The sequence below is a fragment of the Opisthorchis viverrini genome, assembly GCF_000715545.1.
Source record: "Opisthorchis viverrini unplaced genomic scaffold opera_v5_539, whole genome shotgun sequence".
NCBI classification, from domain to species: Eukaryota; Metazoa; Platyhelminthes; class Trematoda; order Opisthorchiida; family Opisthorchiidae; genus Opisthorchis; species Opisthorchis viverrini.
Window position 1 is genome coordinate 124,083 of NW_008752204.1, and position 21,236 is coordinate 145,318.

Sequence of the window (21,236 nt, forward strand, 5' to 3'; positions counted from 1 at the left end):
CTTTTCAGATAGCATTCAAAATTTGGGACAAGGTGAATCTTAAATATATGGATTTTCTCAAGCAAGGAGGAGTTCATTCTTGAGAATGCACCCTTCACGAAAAACTTTGCTAAAAAGTAACTTCCAGAAACAGTACCTACAATGCTATTCGTGGGGTTGATGAGATTGGTGGCCGGCTTTTCTGGGACTAATCTTCTGAGCCTTTCTCCAAATTTTAGCTTCTTTATACTACTAAACCCGAAAGACCCTTGAATAGAGGAAACCGGAAGTTGTCTGCCCAGCTATCAATGAGGTCATCGCTATTACTAGAACATTTCGGTATCTTGTATATCGTCTCAACTGAAACGCGTAGCCACCTTTGTGCGGCTCACCAAGTGGGAAAGAAAGAATCAAACTAAGACGCATATTTGACCAAGTTTAAATCAACCCACCAGCAGTCGGCCGTGTGTTTCGTTCGGAGAAGAGCAGAAAGATCGCGATGAAGCCATAGGCTTCCGATTCCTTCTCATTCGGTTCTCAGTAATGGATGAAGATCTTCAGGTTATTGTTCCGTTCTGAGGGTCTTCAACCAAGCACACAGACTACGTGAGATCAGTAATCGATACCGAGTAAAATCCAGCAGACGGAACGAATAGTGTCCTAGATCTCATGGTTGTACCAGTCAACCAGTTAAGTCTCCGACTGTCGGATATCGGTGTGAATAAAATCAACAGGGGATTACAGTGAATTAAGTGACCCTATCGAAACTTCGTTTTTACATAACGCTTATTGCCAATGTGAACATCTGCACTCCATTCGTTTTGGCAAGTCACGTGGCAAGTTAGAAAAAAGGTCAGAGAGCAGGGCATTCCAGTTCGTCGAACAAGGGACAGGCATAATTTTGTCGCAGAGTTTTCATCAACCCCCCAAACAATGTTGTATCGAGGACAGACCCGGTTCCATTTGGGTTATTTGGAAAACCAGTGGACGATCTGGGCCGATTTTGTGTGCTTCTTCTAACGGAAAATCCTCTTATGTATGTGTGATCTTTCATGACAATGTCTTTACTGTGCCGTTTTTCGGGCCGATCCGGTAAGCGGGACGGTTCCTGTCGTGTGAAACCTCTGGAAGTGGGATTCGATTTGTTCTTCGATTCATAATCTGATTCAGGTGGCCAATTCGAAGCTCCGAATATCTCCTCAACGATTTTCAATCACGCGAGATGTGGAATTTGAGTTAGTTCATTAAAATTCAGTGTACTTCCGAATAGTTTTGTGAAGTGCGGTGAGTTGTCATTCCGCGACACTAAATAACCAGTTCTGTTGTCGGGTGGAATGTGAAGTGGCGATTTGTCTTTGAGTATGCTGATTTCTGCTCCCACGGCTTTTATGGTCTGTTCCTGTTCAGTACTTCCGGTCAGAAAAAACCTGTGCAGATATCAGTTCAGATCGGCCACCGTTTTCTATTATGCTTTCCGAAAGTCAATTCACTTGCGTGTGAGAGCGGGTGGACAATGCACATGGAACCACTCACAATGCTATCTTTAATTCGCTCATTTCTGACGCCATGTTATACGCTACCCAACGCATCCCTTCCTGTCGTACGTTCCGTCGAGCTCGGAGACTTCACTGATCGTCCTGACTCCCATCTATGAGCCAAAATGAGAAGCACCTCTGCCGCTCAATCCATGTGAGCCTTCCCTGGATCATTGTCTGTTTCTACGAGGAGACGTATGTTAGCCAATTAAACGATACATGTAGAACTGATTTATTCTATTCCAGACACCCTATCGAAGATCCTGTGCTTAACACCCGTTTTACTCTGGAGCATATCTGAGAGGTTCTGATGGAAATTAAGAAAAAAATATTTTTTATCTCGTTCAGTTTCCGTATTTATCTTCCGCTCATTTAGTTCCATCTCCAGCCAGGTTGATACTTGTCTTTACCCAAGAATGGATGGCAGTCAGCTCAAAGTCGTCTAAATGATAGGTGCCCTTGACGGTGTCGGGACATATTCATCAGCTGTTCATCATCACCCATACGTGAATGATTGGTTATAAGTCAGTGAGCCTGCTTCATCATTTGGTTTTCACTTGGGGAGTTCTGGGCCCAACAAAGAATTAATACTGTGGCCACACGAACCTTACATCAGACTGGATTCACCAGCATTACACCATGTACTATTGACGAGCCAGCGTCACAGTCGCAATGTCTTCGATCGTGGTTAACACGTTGATGTGTTACATCATGGATACAGGTAGAAAATGTTTAAATGAGCCAGACTTTGAACTGCGCTTCTGGCTGTTCTGCATGCACAAAATCGTAGTGTTAGAAGGAATAGCCTATTCAAGGCCACAAAATTCGCTCCGTCGAGGACAGTGCTTGATAAAGTCTCCTTTAATCTCTCTAAATCCAGGTCGAGGAAATAGACAGGAGAAGACGTGTTTATTTGGCTTCTCGATGCGGGTACCCTCAGTTACCGTAAATAATAACATAGCAGCAGCTGGAATATGGGTACCTCTTAAGCTGTATTTAGGTGTCAAAATTATTATTATTTGATATGCACGAGGATGCAAATAGTCCCCAGCTGACTGCAGGTACAGTAGGCATTTCAGTTGCAGCTCAGTTTCAGGTGAACCAAAACATTTTGGTATTGTGGGACCATATATGAATGGAATTGAAGACCAGTGATGAAGAAAACATGACCCGGGTTATTTAGATAGCTGTAATAATAATAATAATAATAATAATAATCGTTCAGCTGTAACACCGTTTCGGTGCCTAGTTGCCATGCCAGCCGGAGGAAGCACGAGGGCTGGGATACTGCCAGGTTGCCCAGGCCTAGACAGGGGAAGTCGAGTGGCAGAGGTCGGGTTCAAACCACGGACCTTCCGGTCAGTAAATTCACGCTCTAACCACTTGAATCATCTCGCCCTAAGCTGTGCTTGCTACCGACACCACAAAATAAGCACAGGCGACTTCGAAAATACAAAAATTAGGTAGGTGTGTTAGGTAAGCGTCGTTTGGCTATATTAAACGCGAGACTCTAGGCCGACCCCTCTGTTAGGACAAACAAGGCTAGTTTATTTCCCTCTGGTGAAAAACAGGCCATGAAACCAATACTTTGGAGGCTCTGAATCTTCAACATCTTTTCGGTGGAACCCTGCAACAATGGCCACCAAAGTCCATCCTTTGGAATACATGTGTCAATCATGGCGAGATCTTCCTGTAACCGAGACAGGTTTTCGTCAACCGTTGTGAAGCTATGAGGCAGGAGCTGTGGGCACATTCCGTAAAAGTTTTTTCAGGTAAGACTTGCTTTGGTGACGCTCCTCTCCGTCTCAGAAAATAAGGCTGTAACAGCTCCGCAAGTAGCAAATAAAATTTTATCACATTCTGTGAGGGACTGAGCAAAATCAATGACCGTCTTAGCATTTCGTACTCCATGGGAACCCAGTTATAGGCTCTTGGGATGGTGAAGTTCAACCAACCTAAACCCGCAATGGCGCCGTCACCTCGACTGGTGATGAAGCGCTTGCTATCCAACTGCCAGACCAACAGTAATGATCCACCTAGGAAGCTTAATACTCCAGGAAGTGTCCCGGGGTAGTCAGTGGTGTGTCTGTTTCCCGGTAGCTAGCTTCACCAACAAAAGAGAGTCTTATGTAAGCGAAATACATTCACTTGCTTACCAACTGAATTGTCACGGGATGCTCAGCTGAGTCATGTGTCTTTGCACCATGTCAGCTGGTCAGAATTCGGTTACGTAAGTCCACTCCTCCTCCCACGCTAAAAATCGATAAACCCAAAATCTATCCTCGTTACGGATCTAATTTTGAATATCTCCACCACTTGTTCCCTTACTCTTCATTTGCAGCACCCACAAAGGAACAAAGAATTCTTCTGAATTTTCGCGGCTTGTTTGAATTGGAACCTGAGCCCCATTGTTTGATGGACTTCTTGGAGATTCGTGATGGAGCTTTTGGCTATTCACCTTTGCTAGGTCGATATTGCAGTCGTCGTCTTCCAGATGTGGGCAAGGGATTGCAAACCACAGGGCCTTTCATGTGGCTTCGATTTCGTAGTGACGCTAGCATTGCTCACCGCGGATTTCAAGCTGTATATCGATTTTTTCAAACCAGTGAGTTGTTTAGTTTGCCTGCCTTCATGCACAAGCCAGTAAACTCCGTTTGTTGGTGAAACGAAACCCGCGGATCCAACAAAATTTTATAATTTATTTTATGGAAGTTTATTTTACCTGGTAACTAGTGAAATAGTCCAAATGGAGCTTCAAAACGCCAACGATCCCCCGTAAAAGACCGGAATGTCAGTTAGTGATTTGGAACAAACTTAAGAGTGCATTGAGTTTTCGGAGCGTTTCAGCCCGACACACTTGTCGATGCCCTCGATTTGGGGTCCAACCACAGCTCTTCCATGTTTGTGAGGTGTGTGTGTGGGCCATTCATCGAGATTTGAATAGCTAAGAGGTATTCATTCAGAATACTTCTCTGAAAACTATTCAGAAGCGAGTCAACCGTAGTTATGGGGCTGACACAGGCTCCTCAGTAGATGCGGCTACATGTGTGTAGGGAACATGGATCCATATTGACACATTTTTACAACGTCTATGCTGTTCGCGTTCTTGGAAGTGTGGTAGGTCGGGTGCACTCATTCTTTGTTGATCCGCTCGCCGAGCATTGCAATTAACTTGCAGCGACTTGATTTACGAACTACGATTTGTACTACGATACTACTCTTGAAAAGTCTGGAGCATGTTCGCGAAATTTCATCCTTATCTAGTGCATTCTGTGTTTTCTAGAGTTCACCTAGAACGAGTGATGCTAAAACGACTTACTGCTGTAACCACGGGGAAAAAGTTGAGCACAAAACTTGCATGTATCACGTAAGTTGCATCAGGTTTGTAAAAGCCGTGGTCTAGCTGGCTCACTTTGAAAATTATCGGACAGTCTCGCTTTGAAATAGTCAAAGCACAAAAATTTTCAAACTGTATTATAGGGTGATTCTCGAAATAATCGAAAACAGAACTGAGGAGAATCAGAGAAATTCAAGGATAGCAGGATTTCGGCCATGTGTCCACAATTATCCGGTAGACAGTTAGATGTCCGTACAACTGCCGGACTCGAAACATATGCCAAAGTGGAAATGAGATACATCATACGAGCTTCATTACGTTAGTTTAAATCAATGCAGTCGGATACTACGTCATAATCTGTGCGCTGCTCTCTGATCACCTTTCTCGTGACATACCCACATGTAGCCGCTGTGATAATAGCGTCGCTACTTGGTGTGAACAAGGTCCTCGGGAATGACGTCGTGGGATTTCGGCTGGAAGAAATGATATGTCATGTCGCGAGTGGTCTGTGACGTATACCAGTGCAAGTGTCATTCTTTCCCGCTTAGCATACTGTTTACCAAGGCGAACGATATGAAAGCACACATGAGAAATCTGTATTTATTGTAACTACAAATTGTGCTTCAGAAATACGGTTCAAAGTTTTCGACATCTGCGTATTAGTTTGTGTCTGAGGTTTGAATGCTGAGCCCAGACGATCAAGATTGGTCGTAAGTATACTTGGTATGCTTTGGTTTTTAGTGTCTTAGTCAAACATGCCGGTTCTCCAAGTGCCTATGCAGCATGAGTTTCTGATGGCTTCGGGCGAATAGAGTCAGTAGTGTAAAGGATTTAAGCACCGGGGCCACATAACGTGGAACAGCTTCACAACAGACTTCATGAACACAAGCTCGTAATCAATAAATAAGATCCATTTTTGCCTGTTTTCTTGCACGAATGTCGTTTGGGACGCAAGTTTGATTGAAAAGGCAAGAAAAGGGATGTTATTCCACATGAGACGCCATCGAAAAACGTTTGTTGGAACAAAGCCGGCCTCACATCTAGCAAGAACAAGATGACTGTAGTCCTACAGAGCTCAAGAACGAAAATTAAACCAGGAATAAAACTTGTAGATAATGCAGAAGCGTTTCGAATTTAGTAGATAATCCAAGCCGACAGGAGTACGCCCCCAACCAAAGCCACATTAAAAGGGAAGGAAGAAACGATGTCAGCCAACCAAGCCTTAAAAAATCAAACCAAAAGGCAAAGCAAACTGTAGGCGAGACAGTGACAACAAAAATTAAACTGTCGAAACTAAATGCTACTGGAGTAACCAATCAAATTGAAGGAAGAATGACCACAGAGTATTACATAGTGTGAACGGATCATTCAGAAGTTCAGAAGTTACCCAGCGAGACGGTCGAATGTGGGAGAGACAGAAAACTTAGAAGAACGACCAAAGAAATTACGATAAAGCTGGTTCTCAGTCAACTAGTTACATCATGAAATATCAACTACTTTTTTTGAAACTATCCCAGCGTAAACAGATAAGAAGGGGGTTCCTACCCAACCGCTCACTGATGATGACCACGATCGGTGACGAGACATGTTCAATCAAATCGCCGATATTTCCATATCATGAATAACGCTCCTGTTGAAACGTAAGGCAGTGTGGGTGCAGCATTGTCGGTTAAAGATTATTCAAGGCAAGAGATTTAGCTGGGATTCAATCAAGTCCTCTGTTGACGACCATCTGATTTCATGATTGGGTCCTTTCGGGTTCTTAAAAGGAGATAATTCATTTTGATAAGCAAAGATTGATTACCAAGAAGAAGGGGGCTTAATCTGAAACCCCAGTCCAGATTTGATTTGTCCATAAGACAGCTATGTTGATTTGAATCAACCAATGCCTAGTGAACCATTGATTTTTTATAAACTTCGAGGAATAGGGCTCAAGTCCACCATCAAATTTCAGTATACAGAGGATTCCGCAAGAGGATTCTCGTGTATAGTGCTCTGGTTGGGGCAAAAGGTAGCGACGTTAACTCCTTTGCTGTGATTTGGCGTTTTATTCGGCTTAGCTTGGTAACCTCGAATCCAGACTATGTCGGCTGACAAATTCCCACTTTCTCAGTATCTTCAGCTTATATATTTGTGGTATGGAAACGTGTCAAGCACTGCCACTTGCTAGCTTGATTTGGGGATTTTTGGATAGGAGGAACGCACTGCCAAACGAATTCCTACAGTCTATCAAAGTTTTTTGGAGAAAAACAGCCAGTGGGTACTCATCCTAAACTAGTGAAGTTCAAGCTGACAAATCGCTCATTTTGTGTATACTGGAAACCGGAACTGTATCGTTCGATTCTGATCCCATGAAGCTTCGATTGTCGTCAAATTGTGTGAGGATATTTACCCAGAATCTCGTTCACAGTCGCTGGGAAGCACTCTATGTAAATGTTTTGTTTCGGTCACGTGACATAAGATGGATACTTGTATTTTTGATAACCTTGATGACATCAGACCAAGAAAAAAGAGGAAGCAACCATAAATAAACCAAACAAAACGCAGTGCATGACATTCGGATGTGTATACGTGCTTGCTAAGAATGTTGTAATTGCAAATTTTGGATGCCCAAATATGTCGGCACCAGGCTCTGATACGTGGGCTAACATTGCTAGTCAAGGAAGACGAAACGACTGTAAGAAGCTACCCAGTATTTCGAAGTTTTCGATCGTAATTAGTGATTGGTGAAGCTTCGGTACATTGAGTGGATGTATCGATTTTCTTATTCATCTACCAGTTTGAAAACTTTTCCTCACAGTTTTGACGGGCCTTATCAATGTGCTGTTGGGCGCGTTTTGCTTGAAATGTTGAAAATTTAGATCACCACATAGCATATATCTACAACGGACCTTTCAGCAGCCGAAAAGCCGGATCTCCCAAATGGCCCATCAAATGAAGAGATTGGTTGATTTCAGCCGAACAATATGTGTTATAATCACGTGTCACCCACGGCAACGACCAAAACAAAACGATTGTTATTGTTGGTCTAGAGGCCACTGTAGTGTCCCAGAGTTCACTCAAAACACATGACTATTTGTCCTTGAGACTAGGCCGATTCAAAGGAATGCTACGCATTCACTCTCACTAGTTGGTTTGGGATTATAGATCGTCCACATATAGAATATGTCCAGATTGCGTAGTCGTCAGCTTACTATGAACTGTTTTCATGCAGGCTTCCTGGACTATTGCAAGACCTACGATATCCGTTTTGAAGCATCCTTATCTGCATATGAGAAACGTTGCAAGATACTTCCAAGTTCATTGTTCCGGCAATACAGTGTGCATTGGAGATGTCTAGGTCACAGAACAAACTAAGGTATTTGATACCCTCATCGTTAGAGGGAGGTATCGCCAAGAGCATGGAAGCTCAAAATCAGAAAATCCTTCGAAGGTGCTTGAGCTAGAAGAAGTTTAGTCTAGACATGTTTTGATAAGCTCCAAAATCGGCTTCGAATGCATACGTGTCCCAATCACATTATCTCAGCCGTGCAATGGAAAAGGCTGCATTTTTTGCCTTTAGTGGTATCGTAATATCACTGAGTAATTCTGTTTCCATACTTGTGACAAATAAGTAATTAGACTGAAGGAACTTTCAAACGCAGTCCAGAGATTAGAGAACTATGCTACCGACTTCGATCGCAAACCAATTTGTTTGCTTTCCACAGTATGAGTCGTAACCCAGTAGAAGCCTAATTGTGTGGCATTTATTAAGAAGAACAAGATTTTTCAGCTACCGTGACCCTGGTATGGTAGTTGGGGCATCGGTTGCGAGCAACAGCGTTCTCACGTGACAGCATGACCGATTCATTTCCGAGCCACGTCCACATCAATCGATATCAATCGATCGAGTCGAGCACACCAATCACATCGCTCAAGTGTGAACACTTTCGCCTGTTCAGACGTTATAATTCAGATGCACTCAACGTTCGTTGGTGGAGTAGTGGTTACACGCTCACCTTGCATGTCAAATGTCCGGGGTTCAAGTCCCGGCACGGCCATTGGATATGTACTGCTGATGAGCTCTAATAAGAACGAAACTCGAGTCCAGTGCTTCCCTTTGGTGTGGACTCACCGGAATAACTACGCCAGAACAGGAACACGGCCGTTCACGCGAGAGTGATGTGGCTATGGACAAAGGTACTATCTCACTTAGCGTGGTTGTATGCTGCTAACTCTGGCAGGGACGGTCGCTTGCCAAGAAAGCAGACTGCAACAAGCGACACTGATGGATTACACCATGTGATAATGACGTATTCTAGATTCGCTAAATGATCGAAATGGACTGACCCATAGGACGAATAATCTCACCTTTGAACAAGTGTCATCATACACTGTTTTCAGTGTACCCAGGGTAGATTGTTATCACTACCTTGTTATCACTACCGGGCAGGACAATCATAACGTCCACCAGATGTCAGAATTTGTGGCCTGGAATTTCTGAAGACGTACATCATTCTATGATGTAGGCCATAGACTTCACGATGAAAACCCTGTGTGAAAGTTCTTTGAGCATTATGTACGAATGAAACGATAGAACATGAGAGTTCAGTAAACCATGTTTTTAATGACGAAAGCGCTTAACAGAATGGTGAAACTAGAGGGTTCGTTGCATTGAAGGACTCAGTAGTCGAAGTCTGTACTTCAAATGGTCATTTGGTACATGCTCAGAATATCAATTAACCAATATTCAGTACCCTTAGGGAATTCGCTACGACTGCGTACATGTAAGCTTGAAAGGAACTGCCACTACGCACCGAGTCTTCAATCAGACAACGAAACCTAATACGGCGTTCCTGTACCCATATTTTTTATGAAAAAATCCATCACCTGATGATGGCAAGCGGCCAAAATGATTGCATCTCAGTTGACCAGGAGTTTAGTCAACAAGTAACCTAACATCGCTGCATACTCGTTTGTCACTCACCCTAACGATGCCCATAGGCTATGACAACAGAACTATCCAGTCATATACGGCTGGTCCAAAGGGCGCGGCTGTTTACAGGGTATCATACACGCAAAAGACCTATGCGAACTAACCCCGTTCTATGCAGTATGTGTGGAAATTGTTAACTTGAAATGAGGATTTGTGCAACGCTCCATACATCCACGTTTCTCTGAACATATCTTGCTCTGATGAACACTTAATTAGGAGCACACGTATTTCGCACTCGGAAATATCACGTTCCGTTCTGGGGGCAACTTGACTGGTACAGAAACGTTTGTTGTGGACTAGCATTGGAATTTGTAGGACTTTCATCTCACTCGCTCTTGAAAAGTTCTGTCACGCAGCCCCAGCAAGGTCAGTAGAACAGCGAAAGTACGAGATTCGAGTTTCACAGTTTTAAAGGGTCATCAGTGGCCAGTGTGCATGGCCCTATTGAGGTTCGAACCTCAGTTATCAGTCACCTCAGGCAATCGTGTTATCGCTATTCCACCAGTACACGCCGAACACACCTGAACAGTCACGTCTGACTAAACGGACATGCTAACTCCTAAAAAACATGACAGATCTGCCAGTGTCTCAAACAACGACTCAGGACAGGAGAAAAACCGTCCAAATGAAAGCGGAAGCTAAAAATCCTTCGAATTCCGATATCCAAAGAATACTTGCTTCACTGTTCATCTTCAAAATAGATTTTATACGTTAAATTTTGTGGAAAGAAAGCTAAAGTCTCTACAAAATAGCATATAACACATCTCAGATAAACGATTCCCAAGTGTTCAGAATTATCCGAGTTTTCAGGACAGCTGTGCCTATCATATCTAAAGTGCAAAAACATGTGCACCGATAATAAATGGCTGACAAATCCGGCTAGATTTCTGTTGAAACCCCAAAGAATGTGGCCATAACAAGGAGACCTTATCCGAAAGAATCAACAAAAGCCCATGTGGCACGCACCTCAAAATATCCCAAATTAAGGGGCGTTTGTGACTATACTGCGTTTTCAAAATGGGACATTGTCAATAAATGCCGCTGCTTCCAGTGGTCAATGGTGTTCCGCTTAGAAATGACCAACTGTCGTGCGCTCGGTGGATGTTTTTTTGCATATTGACGAGGACAGAATCTTGTTTCGTAACCAAAAAAGTACGGAGAATATGTGCTTCCTTTTGTCACACTGGGCAACATTCTTTTCACATCTCTTCCAAATATACACACACTTCTCACAACCCGTCAAACGCATCGTAAACTTTTTTTCTCAACATCACAAAGCCGACAAACAGGCAGCTGGTTAATTGTTTTCTCTAAAATCGATAAGGAAATTGGATTATTTACTTAGTGCTCACGAACGGTCATCTCGATTTCCCTAGAGTATTTGCTCGGAAGAGATGTCGTGTCTAATTTATTGCACCATGCTTCGTTCGTCAGCTGAATGTGACCCATTGGTCAGTCTCTCTTTCGCTTTTTGTCTGTCGCCATACGCGGCGATCCCGGTTGATACTTATGACTACACTTGCGACAGGTTGCATGAGTCAGAACGAACGGTTAGTTCCACATTCGAATACCGCTTTGACATAAGATACTTGATTTAAACGTGCTTCTTAGTGCAACAGACCAGTGTCTCCTTTTTTTTATTAAAAAAAACGATACCAGCCTGACTTATATCAAGTGTTACTGTCAATACTTTTGGTTTCACTAATTTTTCTAAAAGGAAATGAGAATCAGTCAGTGGATTCACATTCCCCGCCAAACAACACGAATTTTTAATAAAACACACTACTCCTTAGGCTACTGAAGGCATTTTGACTCCCGATAGTGGTCTTGCCCTGCAGCTGAACGCTTTCGAGGATTTTCCATAAGCCGCGTACATGGTTGGTGGTTTTTGAGCCTAGAACTACAAGGATGCAATCACATTGGTTTTCCTGGTGGGCGCTGATGGAATATTGGTAAAAAGCACTCATCGCATGTCAGACGTCCGGAGTTCAAACCCCGGTATTGCTGACGCACCGAAATAGAAGTGAAACCGAAGTCCAGTGTTTCTCCACTTGGTGTGAACTCGCTAGGATACTTGTGCCAGAACAAGAAAAAGGATATTCAAACGAGAGTGATGTGAATGCAAATTGTGCTTTCAGAAATCATAAGTCCTAGTTGATATTTTGGAAAGATCAGTAACTCTGAATTGAAGTAACCTTTTTCTATGATGGACACATTTCCGAAATGGCGTCCTTTCATCTGCTCAGTTAACCAGAGATTCCGAAGACCAACAGCTAGCAAATAGCCCAACCTTCATCGTGGGGCTAAATGTAACTGAAAAAAGCGTGAAATTCTGTACGGTGGTATACATTTGTTTAAATATAATATGTGTATAGGCCATAACTTTACAGTGAGAAAAAAGACATGTTCACGTAGAAAACGCTCGTCTGTCTTAGTAACCACTCAACTGAAAAAGCGTGCTGCACTGAGTACTGTTCTTTGCTTTGGGGGTAAGCAATCTAAGTGAAAAAAACTTCTAAGCTTCCGCTCTGCGCATGCACCCATTTACGCCTGCCAACAGCATCTACCAAACTCTCTTAAATGTCAGCAAAAATACTTACAGAATAGACCGAATACGAGTCCGATTTACAATGATAGGTTCGGCGAATTCAGACATCTACGGTTTTCAGAATCGACCGTTTGACAAAGTCCACTTCCTGCAGTCGCGAGCGCAGAACAATTGACAGTGCTATATTAACCCAATTTCTGGGCGGCTTCTCACAAAAAAGCTAGTAAAATCACAGCGTACATTGTATAACTTTTACCCGTACCATAGCCTTTGAATTCGGTCTTCTTTCTGTCAAAGCGCCTTTTGAACGGCAGCGTGTCTTTGAAGGAATGGAAGAGTGAAAAATATCCAAAGTGTGCAATTTAGTATGTGAAGTAAAGTACAGAAAAACTTCTTAGTGCAACAGACCAGTGTCTCCTTTTTTTATTAAAAAAAACGAATACCAGCCTGACTTATATCAAGTGTTACTGTCAATACTTTTGGTTTCACTAATTTTTCTAAAAGGAAATGAGAATCAGTCAGTGGATTCACATTCCCCGCCAAACAACACGAATTTTTAATAAAACACACTACTCCTTAGGCTACTGAAGGCATTTTGACTCCCGATAGTGGTCTTGCCCTGCAGCTGAACGCTTTCGAGGATTTTCCATAAGCCGCGTACATGGTTGGTGGTTTTTGAGCCTAGAACTACAAGGATGCAATCACATTGGTTTTCCTGGTGGGCGCTGATGGAATATTGGTAAAAAGCACTCATCGCATGTCAGACGTCCGGAGTTCAAACCCCGGTATTGCTGACGCACCGAAATAGAAGTGAAACCGAAGTCCAGTGTTTCTCCACTTGGTGTGAACTCGCTAGGATACTTGTGCCAGAACAAGAAAAAGGATATTCAAACGAGAGTGATGTGAATGCAAATTGTGCTTTCAGAAATCATAAGTCCTAGTTGATATTTTGGAAAGATCAGTAACTCTGAATTGAAGTAACCTTTTTCTATGATGGACACATTTCCGAAATGGCGTCCTTTCATCTGCTCAGTTAACCAGAGATTCCGAAGACCAACAGCTAGCAAATAGCCCAACCTTCATCGTGGGGCTAAATGTAACTGAAAAAAAGCGTGACATTCTGTAAGGTGGTATAAATTTGTTCAAATATAATTTGTGTATAGGCCATAACTTTACAGTGAGAAAAAAGACATTTTCACGTAGAAAACGCTCGTCTGTCTTAGTAACCACTCAACTGAAAAAGCGTGCTGCACTGAGTGCTATTCTTTGCTTTGGAGGTACGCAATCTAAGTGAAACAACTTCTAAGCTTCCGCTCTGCGCATGCACCCATTTACGCCTGCCAACAGCATCTACCCAACTCTCTTAAATGTCAGCAAAACTACTTACAGAATAGACCGAATACGAGTCCGATTTACAATGATAGGTTCAGCGAATTCAGACATAATGATACTGATCACAGCTACGGTTTTCAGAATCGACCGTTTGACAAAGCCCACTTCCTGCAGTCGCGAGCGCAGAACAATTGACAGTGCTATATTAACCCAATTTCTGGGCGGCTTCTCACAAAAAAGCTAGTAAAATCACAGCGTACATTGTATAACTTTTACCCGTACCATAGCCTTTGAATTCGGTCTTCTTTCTGTCAAAGCGCCTTTTGAACGGCAGCGTGTCTTTGAAGGAATGGAAGAGTGAAAAATATCCAAAGTGTGCAATTTAGTATGTGAAGTAAAGTACAGAAAAATCAAAGGTGCACTTTTCAAATGATACGTGTTTTATGACGGAGGGAGTACGGTTTCAAAGAAGTCGCGGATGAGGTTCTTCGAGGCAGACGCTGCGAACAAAGAGGTCATCTGGAAAGAATAAGATGACTGGCAATAACAGGACGAAGTGAAGTGGGTGATGAGGACAGTTCGCGTAATATCACAAGCTGAGTAGTGAAGGACCGCACAGGATTCTAAGTAGGACAAGTGCATAACAAGTTAATTGGCAGTAGCCGACTGTAGAGACGACAATCACGTCATATACTGATGCATCCAGTTGCTGGGCTGAGTGGCCACCAGGATCAATAAACCATGCTGTCTAAACGTATGGCTAAAAACTAGGTCATATTAGCTGTTCGAGTCCCCCCTTTGTAGAATAAGTGACCATGCAAGTGAAATGTATATTCTGTCATAACCGTTCTACAACACTCGTGTACGGAACGTGTGTGTGATGTCCCGACGAGGCGAACTATTACATTCTGTCCCTATGACCGCTTATGCATGCTTCCTCGTTGGCCACTCAGTATGTGATCCAATCGATCTTGATGAGTCAAATGCAGCAAACGGGACTTATCTGAGGACGGTGCTATTCTGTTCATCCGTTGAGAAAAACCGATGGTGCTCAAATTTGCACATAAAGTTTTTCATGGTCTGATATTCGGAATGATGCTCCACGAATGAAAGGTTTCGATTTTGTACGACCATAACCCCCCAAAAGTTCGTATGGTACGCCGAAAGACTTGAGAATACTGGTAAGGCGCGTCCATGGTTTTATTCAGTCGCTATCCCCGAGATACACTCACAATCTTTGTCCAACTGGTACAGAACAGCTTCATGGCCAAAACAGCTGTGGTCTTGATCAAGAGTAGCATTAATCGGTGAGCTATGAGCGATACCATATTTTGAAAATCTCATGAAATCTCACCAGGTAATCTTCGCTGTCATATGGAAGCAACATATGCTCGAGCATTAGGAGCAACCAAGGAATGCATCGCGACGCAAATTTGGGTAAACAATGTTTCAGTTCACGTAAAACACTACTCATAAGATTGTTTAAAACTCTTTAACAGTCTGCTACCTGTTCCGTCCTGCTTGGGGTCCATCAAGTAGGCACAGTCCCCGATTTTAAGAGCATCATAAACGAGAGCTCCAGCTGGGACCCAAGTGAGTCTTCTGTCAAAACCAAATTGATTTGAAAATGCTTGTATTAGTCGAACTATTCTGACTCATCTCTCCAGATTAGACAACAAGAGAACTTAATATTTGCTGAATGCTAGGCGGAAGTTGTTCAGGGGCCGTCAATAGCTAGATAAGACGAGCTGAAGTGTACAAGAGACCCATCAAATTGTAACTGAGGCTCACGCATGTTCACCAAGTGGTATGAGCTCCTTCGCCCTTCAAACATAACTGGCTGATCGAATTGTGTATGCAGCACAGAGTCCAATGGACGCTCTGTGATAATATCCCGCAAAACTTTAGGGGATCTGAATTTACAATGGTGAAACTTCCGTCCATCCGTACTCCATTTCTGTGTCAATTAAACAACCCATGGCTAAACCAGACTGAAAGACCTCACGTAATTCTTACATTAGTACAGTGGACGATTTCGTATCCTCATTTCATACGAAAAGTATATGGAAAGTATATTTCATTGAGATACTAACTAATAAGCGATATCATTGCACCTCTACCAGGAATCTGGTATATATATCATGGTTCATATAAATATGAATGAAAACCGATTCAAAAACGGTTTGACTCTCATGAGGTCTAAAGACTTCTTACCCGGGTTTCCAGACGTTTTTTTTAAAGTAGCTTGGATGACTCCTTTTCACCTTCGTCTATTACTAACTGGGTTCGGATCGGTCTTACTAGCGTTTCGCGCACAAAATAAATGACGTTTCGGGATGTTCTGTGGGTGTCCAATAGAGTAGACAGTTCGTCTAGTGAACCAATGATTTAAGTTGTCGGTTGCGAAAACCTGAAAATGTTAGGTTATACGAGGCCAGTTTATACAAACACCAATGGCCTTGACAGTAACTCAGACGCCCTACAAAATTTTACATCTAATTTTTCCCGGAGCAGATCATTAACAGACTTGTCTCGTATCCATCCATCCGTTTCGTTTTGCTTTGAAATATCATTTGTGTTTTGGGATTGTTAAATGGGGTTATTTGTGATGAGTGCCGATTGAGTCCAAGCCAGTCCAAAGAAATCGAGTGCTTAGTTCTTTTTGTCTAGCGATCAATTTACTAGATAAGAAAGTGGTTTCGCAAAGTTAATTGAACTTGACCATTTCACAACGCAGTCAACTAAATTCATAAGCATCCTCAAATTGGTTTCGTGTCGTTCATGATCGTCAGGTATTTTGAGCAACTGATTTGCCAACGAATTAGTATCCTTTTGGTATCAAGTTTATCTAACTTTCCCGTTCGATTGACGTTGGCAAACCACATTTACCCCCGCTTGCTTGCACCACGTCAGCGCAGGAACAGCGCCTCTTCGAATGCGGTTTTGACAGCGTTCATCCACTCTGTTTTTTTATAACAGTTGTCAAGATTCGACCCCAGGAAGCGTTTGCTCCGGAAAGCCCATGAGTGACAGTTGGTTAAATTTTGTCAAGTATAGGACAGTTGTTTTCTCTCATCAGGGATCACTTGGGATCAACAAAAACTGTCATCGAACACGGCACCTCAGAATTTCCATGTAATTCTGATGTCCTGTCTGCTGTCACCGGCTGCATTGTCCACACCATTTGTGCTGCGTTATGAATGGTGCATAACGTTTAGTGACAGTAGCTCACCAAGCGTGCAAAAGCATTTCGTTGGAAACTACCGTCTTGTACATCAACCGAACACATCCCCTGAAGTGAACCAATCCTAGTGCACTGCTCAAAAACCGAGGGTTAATACAGGAAAGACATATCAATAAAGAGTAACTTATATTCTCAGAAAAACCGCGGATTTCCGCTGCTTGGAATCTGTACTGCGCGAAGGTTTTTCTTAACCACCGACAGGAGCATGAATGTTGGTCCTGAGGGACAAACCCAGTTGGTTTTCAGTCTCCAATAAAATCCCCATTCAAGGGAACGAATTCTGAGGCGGAATCCCATTGGACTGAAATTCCCGCCTGGCCTTTTGCTAACGTATTCTACGGACTATCTTCAACAATAAAATTATCGCAACAGACAACCAACGTGGTACGCTTAGAACTACCGAGGCATATTTGTCATCCATTCAGAAAAATTGGCAATTTTTTAAGACTTTCCGAGTTGAATGAAACAAACATTGGTACGGGATCTAGTTATGTCGTTTTGTATCAAACCAGTTATTTGCTCCAAGCAGTTATACCAAAAAACGGAATACATCTCATTGTTTCGTTGTAAATTTTCCAAGACACTACTTTTGACATCATTCACTTCCTTGCGTGACGCACAATCCTTCAAACCAAAAGCATGGACCTCGTAAACCCAAGAGTGTCTTGGTGTAAAATTTCTCGCTTTTTTACATTCAGGTAGGTATTTAGTGGGTAGATAAACAGCTTACCTGGCTAGTGTCAAAGACAACCTAAACCTGGGAGTCTCATTACTCAGAGGTAATGTAATTCACTTCATATCCTTTTTCTAGGTCCCATTCATGCGACAGTTTGTAAGTGTTTTGGTCTACAACATATTGTGTCATTTTTGTACGGGAGGCACTCGTACTACAGCATACTTGTATCAGTTGCCTCACCAGCTTCGACTTACCGGTGATGCTGATCATGTTAGACTGAAGGTTCAAAGTTTTGCTCCGCACAGGTGGGCTTAGTCATTAGCAATTCAAGTTAATGAAATCATCACTGCTACTATGCTTTTTGGTCGGAATTTCCCGAACGCTTGCAAATTATCACTATTTTTCAAGAGCTCTTCCGGTCTCCTCTTGCATAACTTATTCTACATACAACTGAGGTTGGATTTATCTGTAGACCAGTTTTAATGGGTGAAAAATGAGAATAAAAACCCGACTATGGTCTCTTTTCAGGCGATTAAAATTAATTGGATTATATGTGAAACCAGAACGTTCAGCACGCCTTCTGCAGCACCTTTTTCATGGTTGGTAGAAAATTGTAAATGCTCGTCTCCTTTTCGCTGATTTCCAGCCACCATTTTTGCCTTATACGGCAATCATTAAGCCACGAGGAAAACATGGTTGTGTCAGGCCTCTTCGCCCTGTGACCCTCTGTTTTGTGGGCAGTCCAAAAATCCCACCGGTCTTCCAGAATCTTATGATTAGCAAAGGAGGTAGTACGATATACCTAAAAGGCGTGCTTGCGCAATCAGCGCACTAGAAGCAGAGGGAAGAAGCACAAGTAAATGTATGGCGATCAGACATGACCACCCACAACCAACACTCTGTAAAATGATGTGGCTTAGCTGTCTCCCCACAGACTAATTTGCATTTTCCCACAAGTGTAGAGGAAATGCGCCATGGATTTTTGGCCACCGAGCTGATCGAATTGCGCGAAAATGCAAAGATGTGGATGTATAAATTTGTCACATTTGATAATGTGATCATGGACTGCAAGATATCTAGTTGGATTCTCGTGTGAGAATCAATCTTCTTTGCGCTTGTGCCGAAAGATGAAGGCGAAATTTAATAAAATTAACAATAATTGCCAAGCTGTATCACCTTGTTTGGCTGTCGCGTCACCCCAGGTTGCTCAAGCCTAGACGGGCACAGATGAGATGCGGAGGTTGGGTTCAAACCACAGTCCATCCGGCTGGTAAGTTCGCACGTTAAACATTAGACTATTTTGAGCTCAATAAAAGTTGAGGAAAAACCGAGTAAGTTAACATTACAGCCAAGCCAAAAGTCTTGACTACACAATGGATACTTTGGTACACAGTTTTGGACGATTCCAAAGCACTTGATGTGCCCGTCTTGTGACCAGCTTTTAAGTGTGACTGATTGACAAATTCATACTGATCACCATTTACTGGACACCTTGGTTTCCGTAAACAGTTGGTTTAAATCCCTCGAAAATACGAACCGAAAAGCAAAACAGCGCTTAGAAACTAACACAATCCCCGCTGTCTTGTGTGGAAGGCTTAGGTCACCATGTTAACTCGTTTCAATTCGCTGACTGGTGATCTCACAGGTTATGTCCACGGGTCATGCATGAAGTTCCACTTAAGATTTCTTGTTGTTTTCCACAGTAAAATAGGTTCTGTTTTAAATCGTCGGCTGTCTGTGTACCAGTGCGGCGAATTCGCTATCTCTGAATCTACCTACAAAACCTCTGTGAACGGTCAGCACAAGAAAAGTGCACTTTAACACTGGGAGAGATTTTTTCACGCCAAACCGCTATCTGAAAAATTGCTTTTCGTTAGAAAAGTTTGAAAATGTCTATAACCGATCCTATCAAAATAAACTGTGAACCTCAAATCACGCTGCCGGTGTTGTTAGTTGAAATCTTCAAAAATCTATCACAATTTATGCGTAGTATGAGGCCTGAGAATCACTTTAAATGTGCCACTTTTTGGGATGGATACCTGTTCTTTATTTGTAGCATGTATCGAACAATGAACGGGGTGTACGGAAAATGTTTGAGAACAGGTGTTCTTATGACTGTCCTGGATGACCTTGTTATAGGAAAGTATACTAATCGCTGAAAAGACTATACAGTGCCTTTGGCACTGCACAGCGGAGCAGACCTACTAATTTGACGAGTTCTCTGGGTACCCCTCACTGAAGGTCTGTTGCTAGTACGCTACATCAGGCAAACTGTATTCTTAATTACTGGACCTTGGCGGATAAAAATGTCCGACCCAAAGAAGGCCTAAATAAGTCGTTCCAGTCCAAGTCACTGGGATTAAATCTGCCTAAGCGCCGAAATGCATTTTCTAAGAATGACAGCAACAAGTTCTAGTTCGAACATGGCAACCCCACTAATTAGTTCCCTGAACAGCAGGGCGGACTGAAATTTTGCTTAGTTACGCTATTTAAATAAGTGTTACAATCGGCGGTTTGTTATCACAGACTTCGCCTTTTCTGGGTCACAATCTGGCAGACCGCGCTGTACGATTTTTCTGGTTTTGTTGTCTGTTTTGAACTATGCGGAATTTTAGTGTATCAGTAACCTCACTTATGACACGTCTGTCTTGACAGTTTCCAACTTCATCACAGGCTTCAGCCCACGACTAAAGTCACTAAATGTCGAATGGCGGAAATCAGCGTACAACAATTTCATCCATGATTAGTGCCGTCTTACGAATCTTCAGGGTGATCCAGGATCCACGACCTTCCAAAAAAGACTAGGTAGTTCTTCCACGAGTGACTGAATGCTCAACCTGCACTTGGACAAGATATAAAACCGCTAGCCTTCAAACTCGTGTTACTCATCACGTGATCCGGCGTTGACGACTCACCAGATGGCTAGTCCAAGCGACCCACCGGAATTTTTCGTTTTTGAGGAGGTCAGTCAACACCGGAACACGTGACGTGGGCTGCTAGATCAATGACGTTTATCAATATATCCTGCCCAAGTATGGGGTAATCAATGTTGATGATATGGTTTTATGCTGTGAACTGTGCATTTGTGGATTCGAATCTGCTTCGAGATTTGTGAGGTGTGCGTCAACAACGATTTACAATAAGAACCGTTTCTGAAATTTCGGTCTCCTGCTGCTACCGGTGTGCCAAACATTTGCTCATCTTACCATCTCCCTAAGTCACTTGATTTCTTGACGTGTTTGGCGCTGAAAATCTAAGCCATTGGCTAGGAGGTTTTCATCTTAGAAGCTTGAATTAGGCCAAACAGGACGTAAGGGTAAAACCACTCAACTTACCTGGTGCATTCCCTTACAGAATCCCAACCAGGTACATATTCGGTTTTGCTTTTCGAACACACCTGTTGTACGAGCAATTCATTTGAGTAGCGTCTGCAAACTTCAAACACTATCTAATCAGTACTTATTCATCTACGTACACTGTTCATACACTGTTCACTGAAATGCTGTAGTGTCCAACTTGGTATTCCAAAATGAGCAACTGTCATCTTCGGTGTGGGTGGCAACCAAATGAGTTGGTAGAATGAACGATTGCCGTTTCATCGATACCAATA

General features: G+C 42.7%; 1 protein-coding gene across 1 annotated transcript in view; it reads left to right on the forward strand.

Annotated features, from left to right (window-relative positions):
- Nucleotides 1-21,236, forward strand: part of T265_11658 (hypothetical protein) — a gene marked incomplete at both ends in the record, with an annotated part of 116,410 nt that overhangs the window by 65,951 nt on the left and 29,223 nt on the right. The window contains one exon of the mRNA XM_009178369.1: nt 3,856-4,119. Coding sequence (XP_009176633.1) covers nt 3,856-4,119 — 264 coding nt within the window. The remainder of the gene's footprint in view (nt 1-3,855; nt 4,120-21,236) is intronic.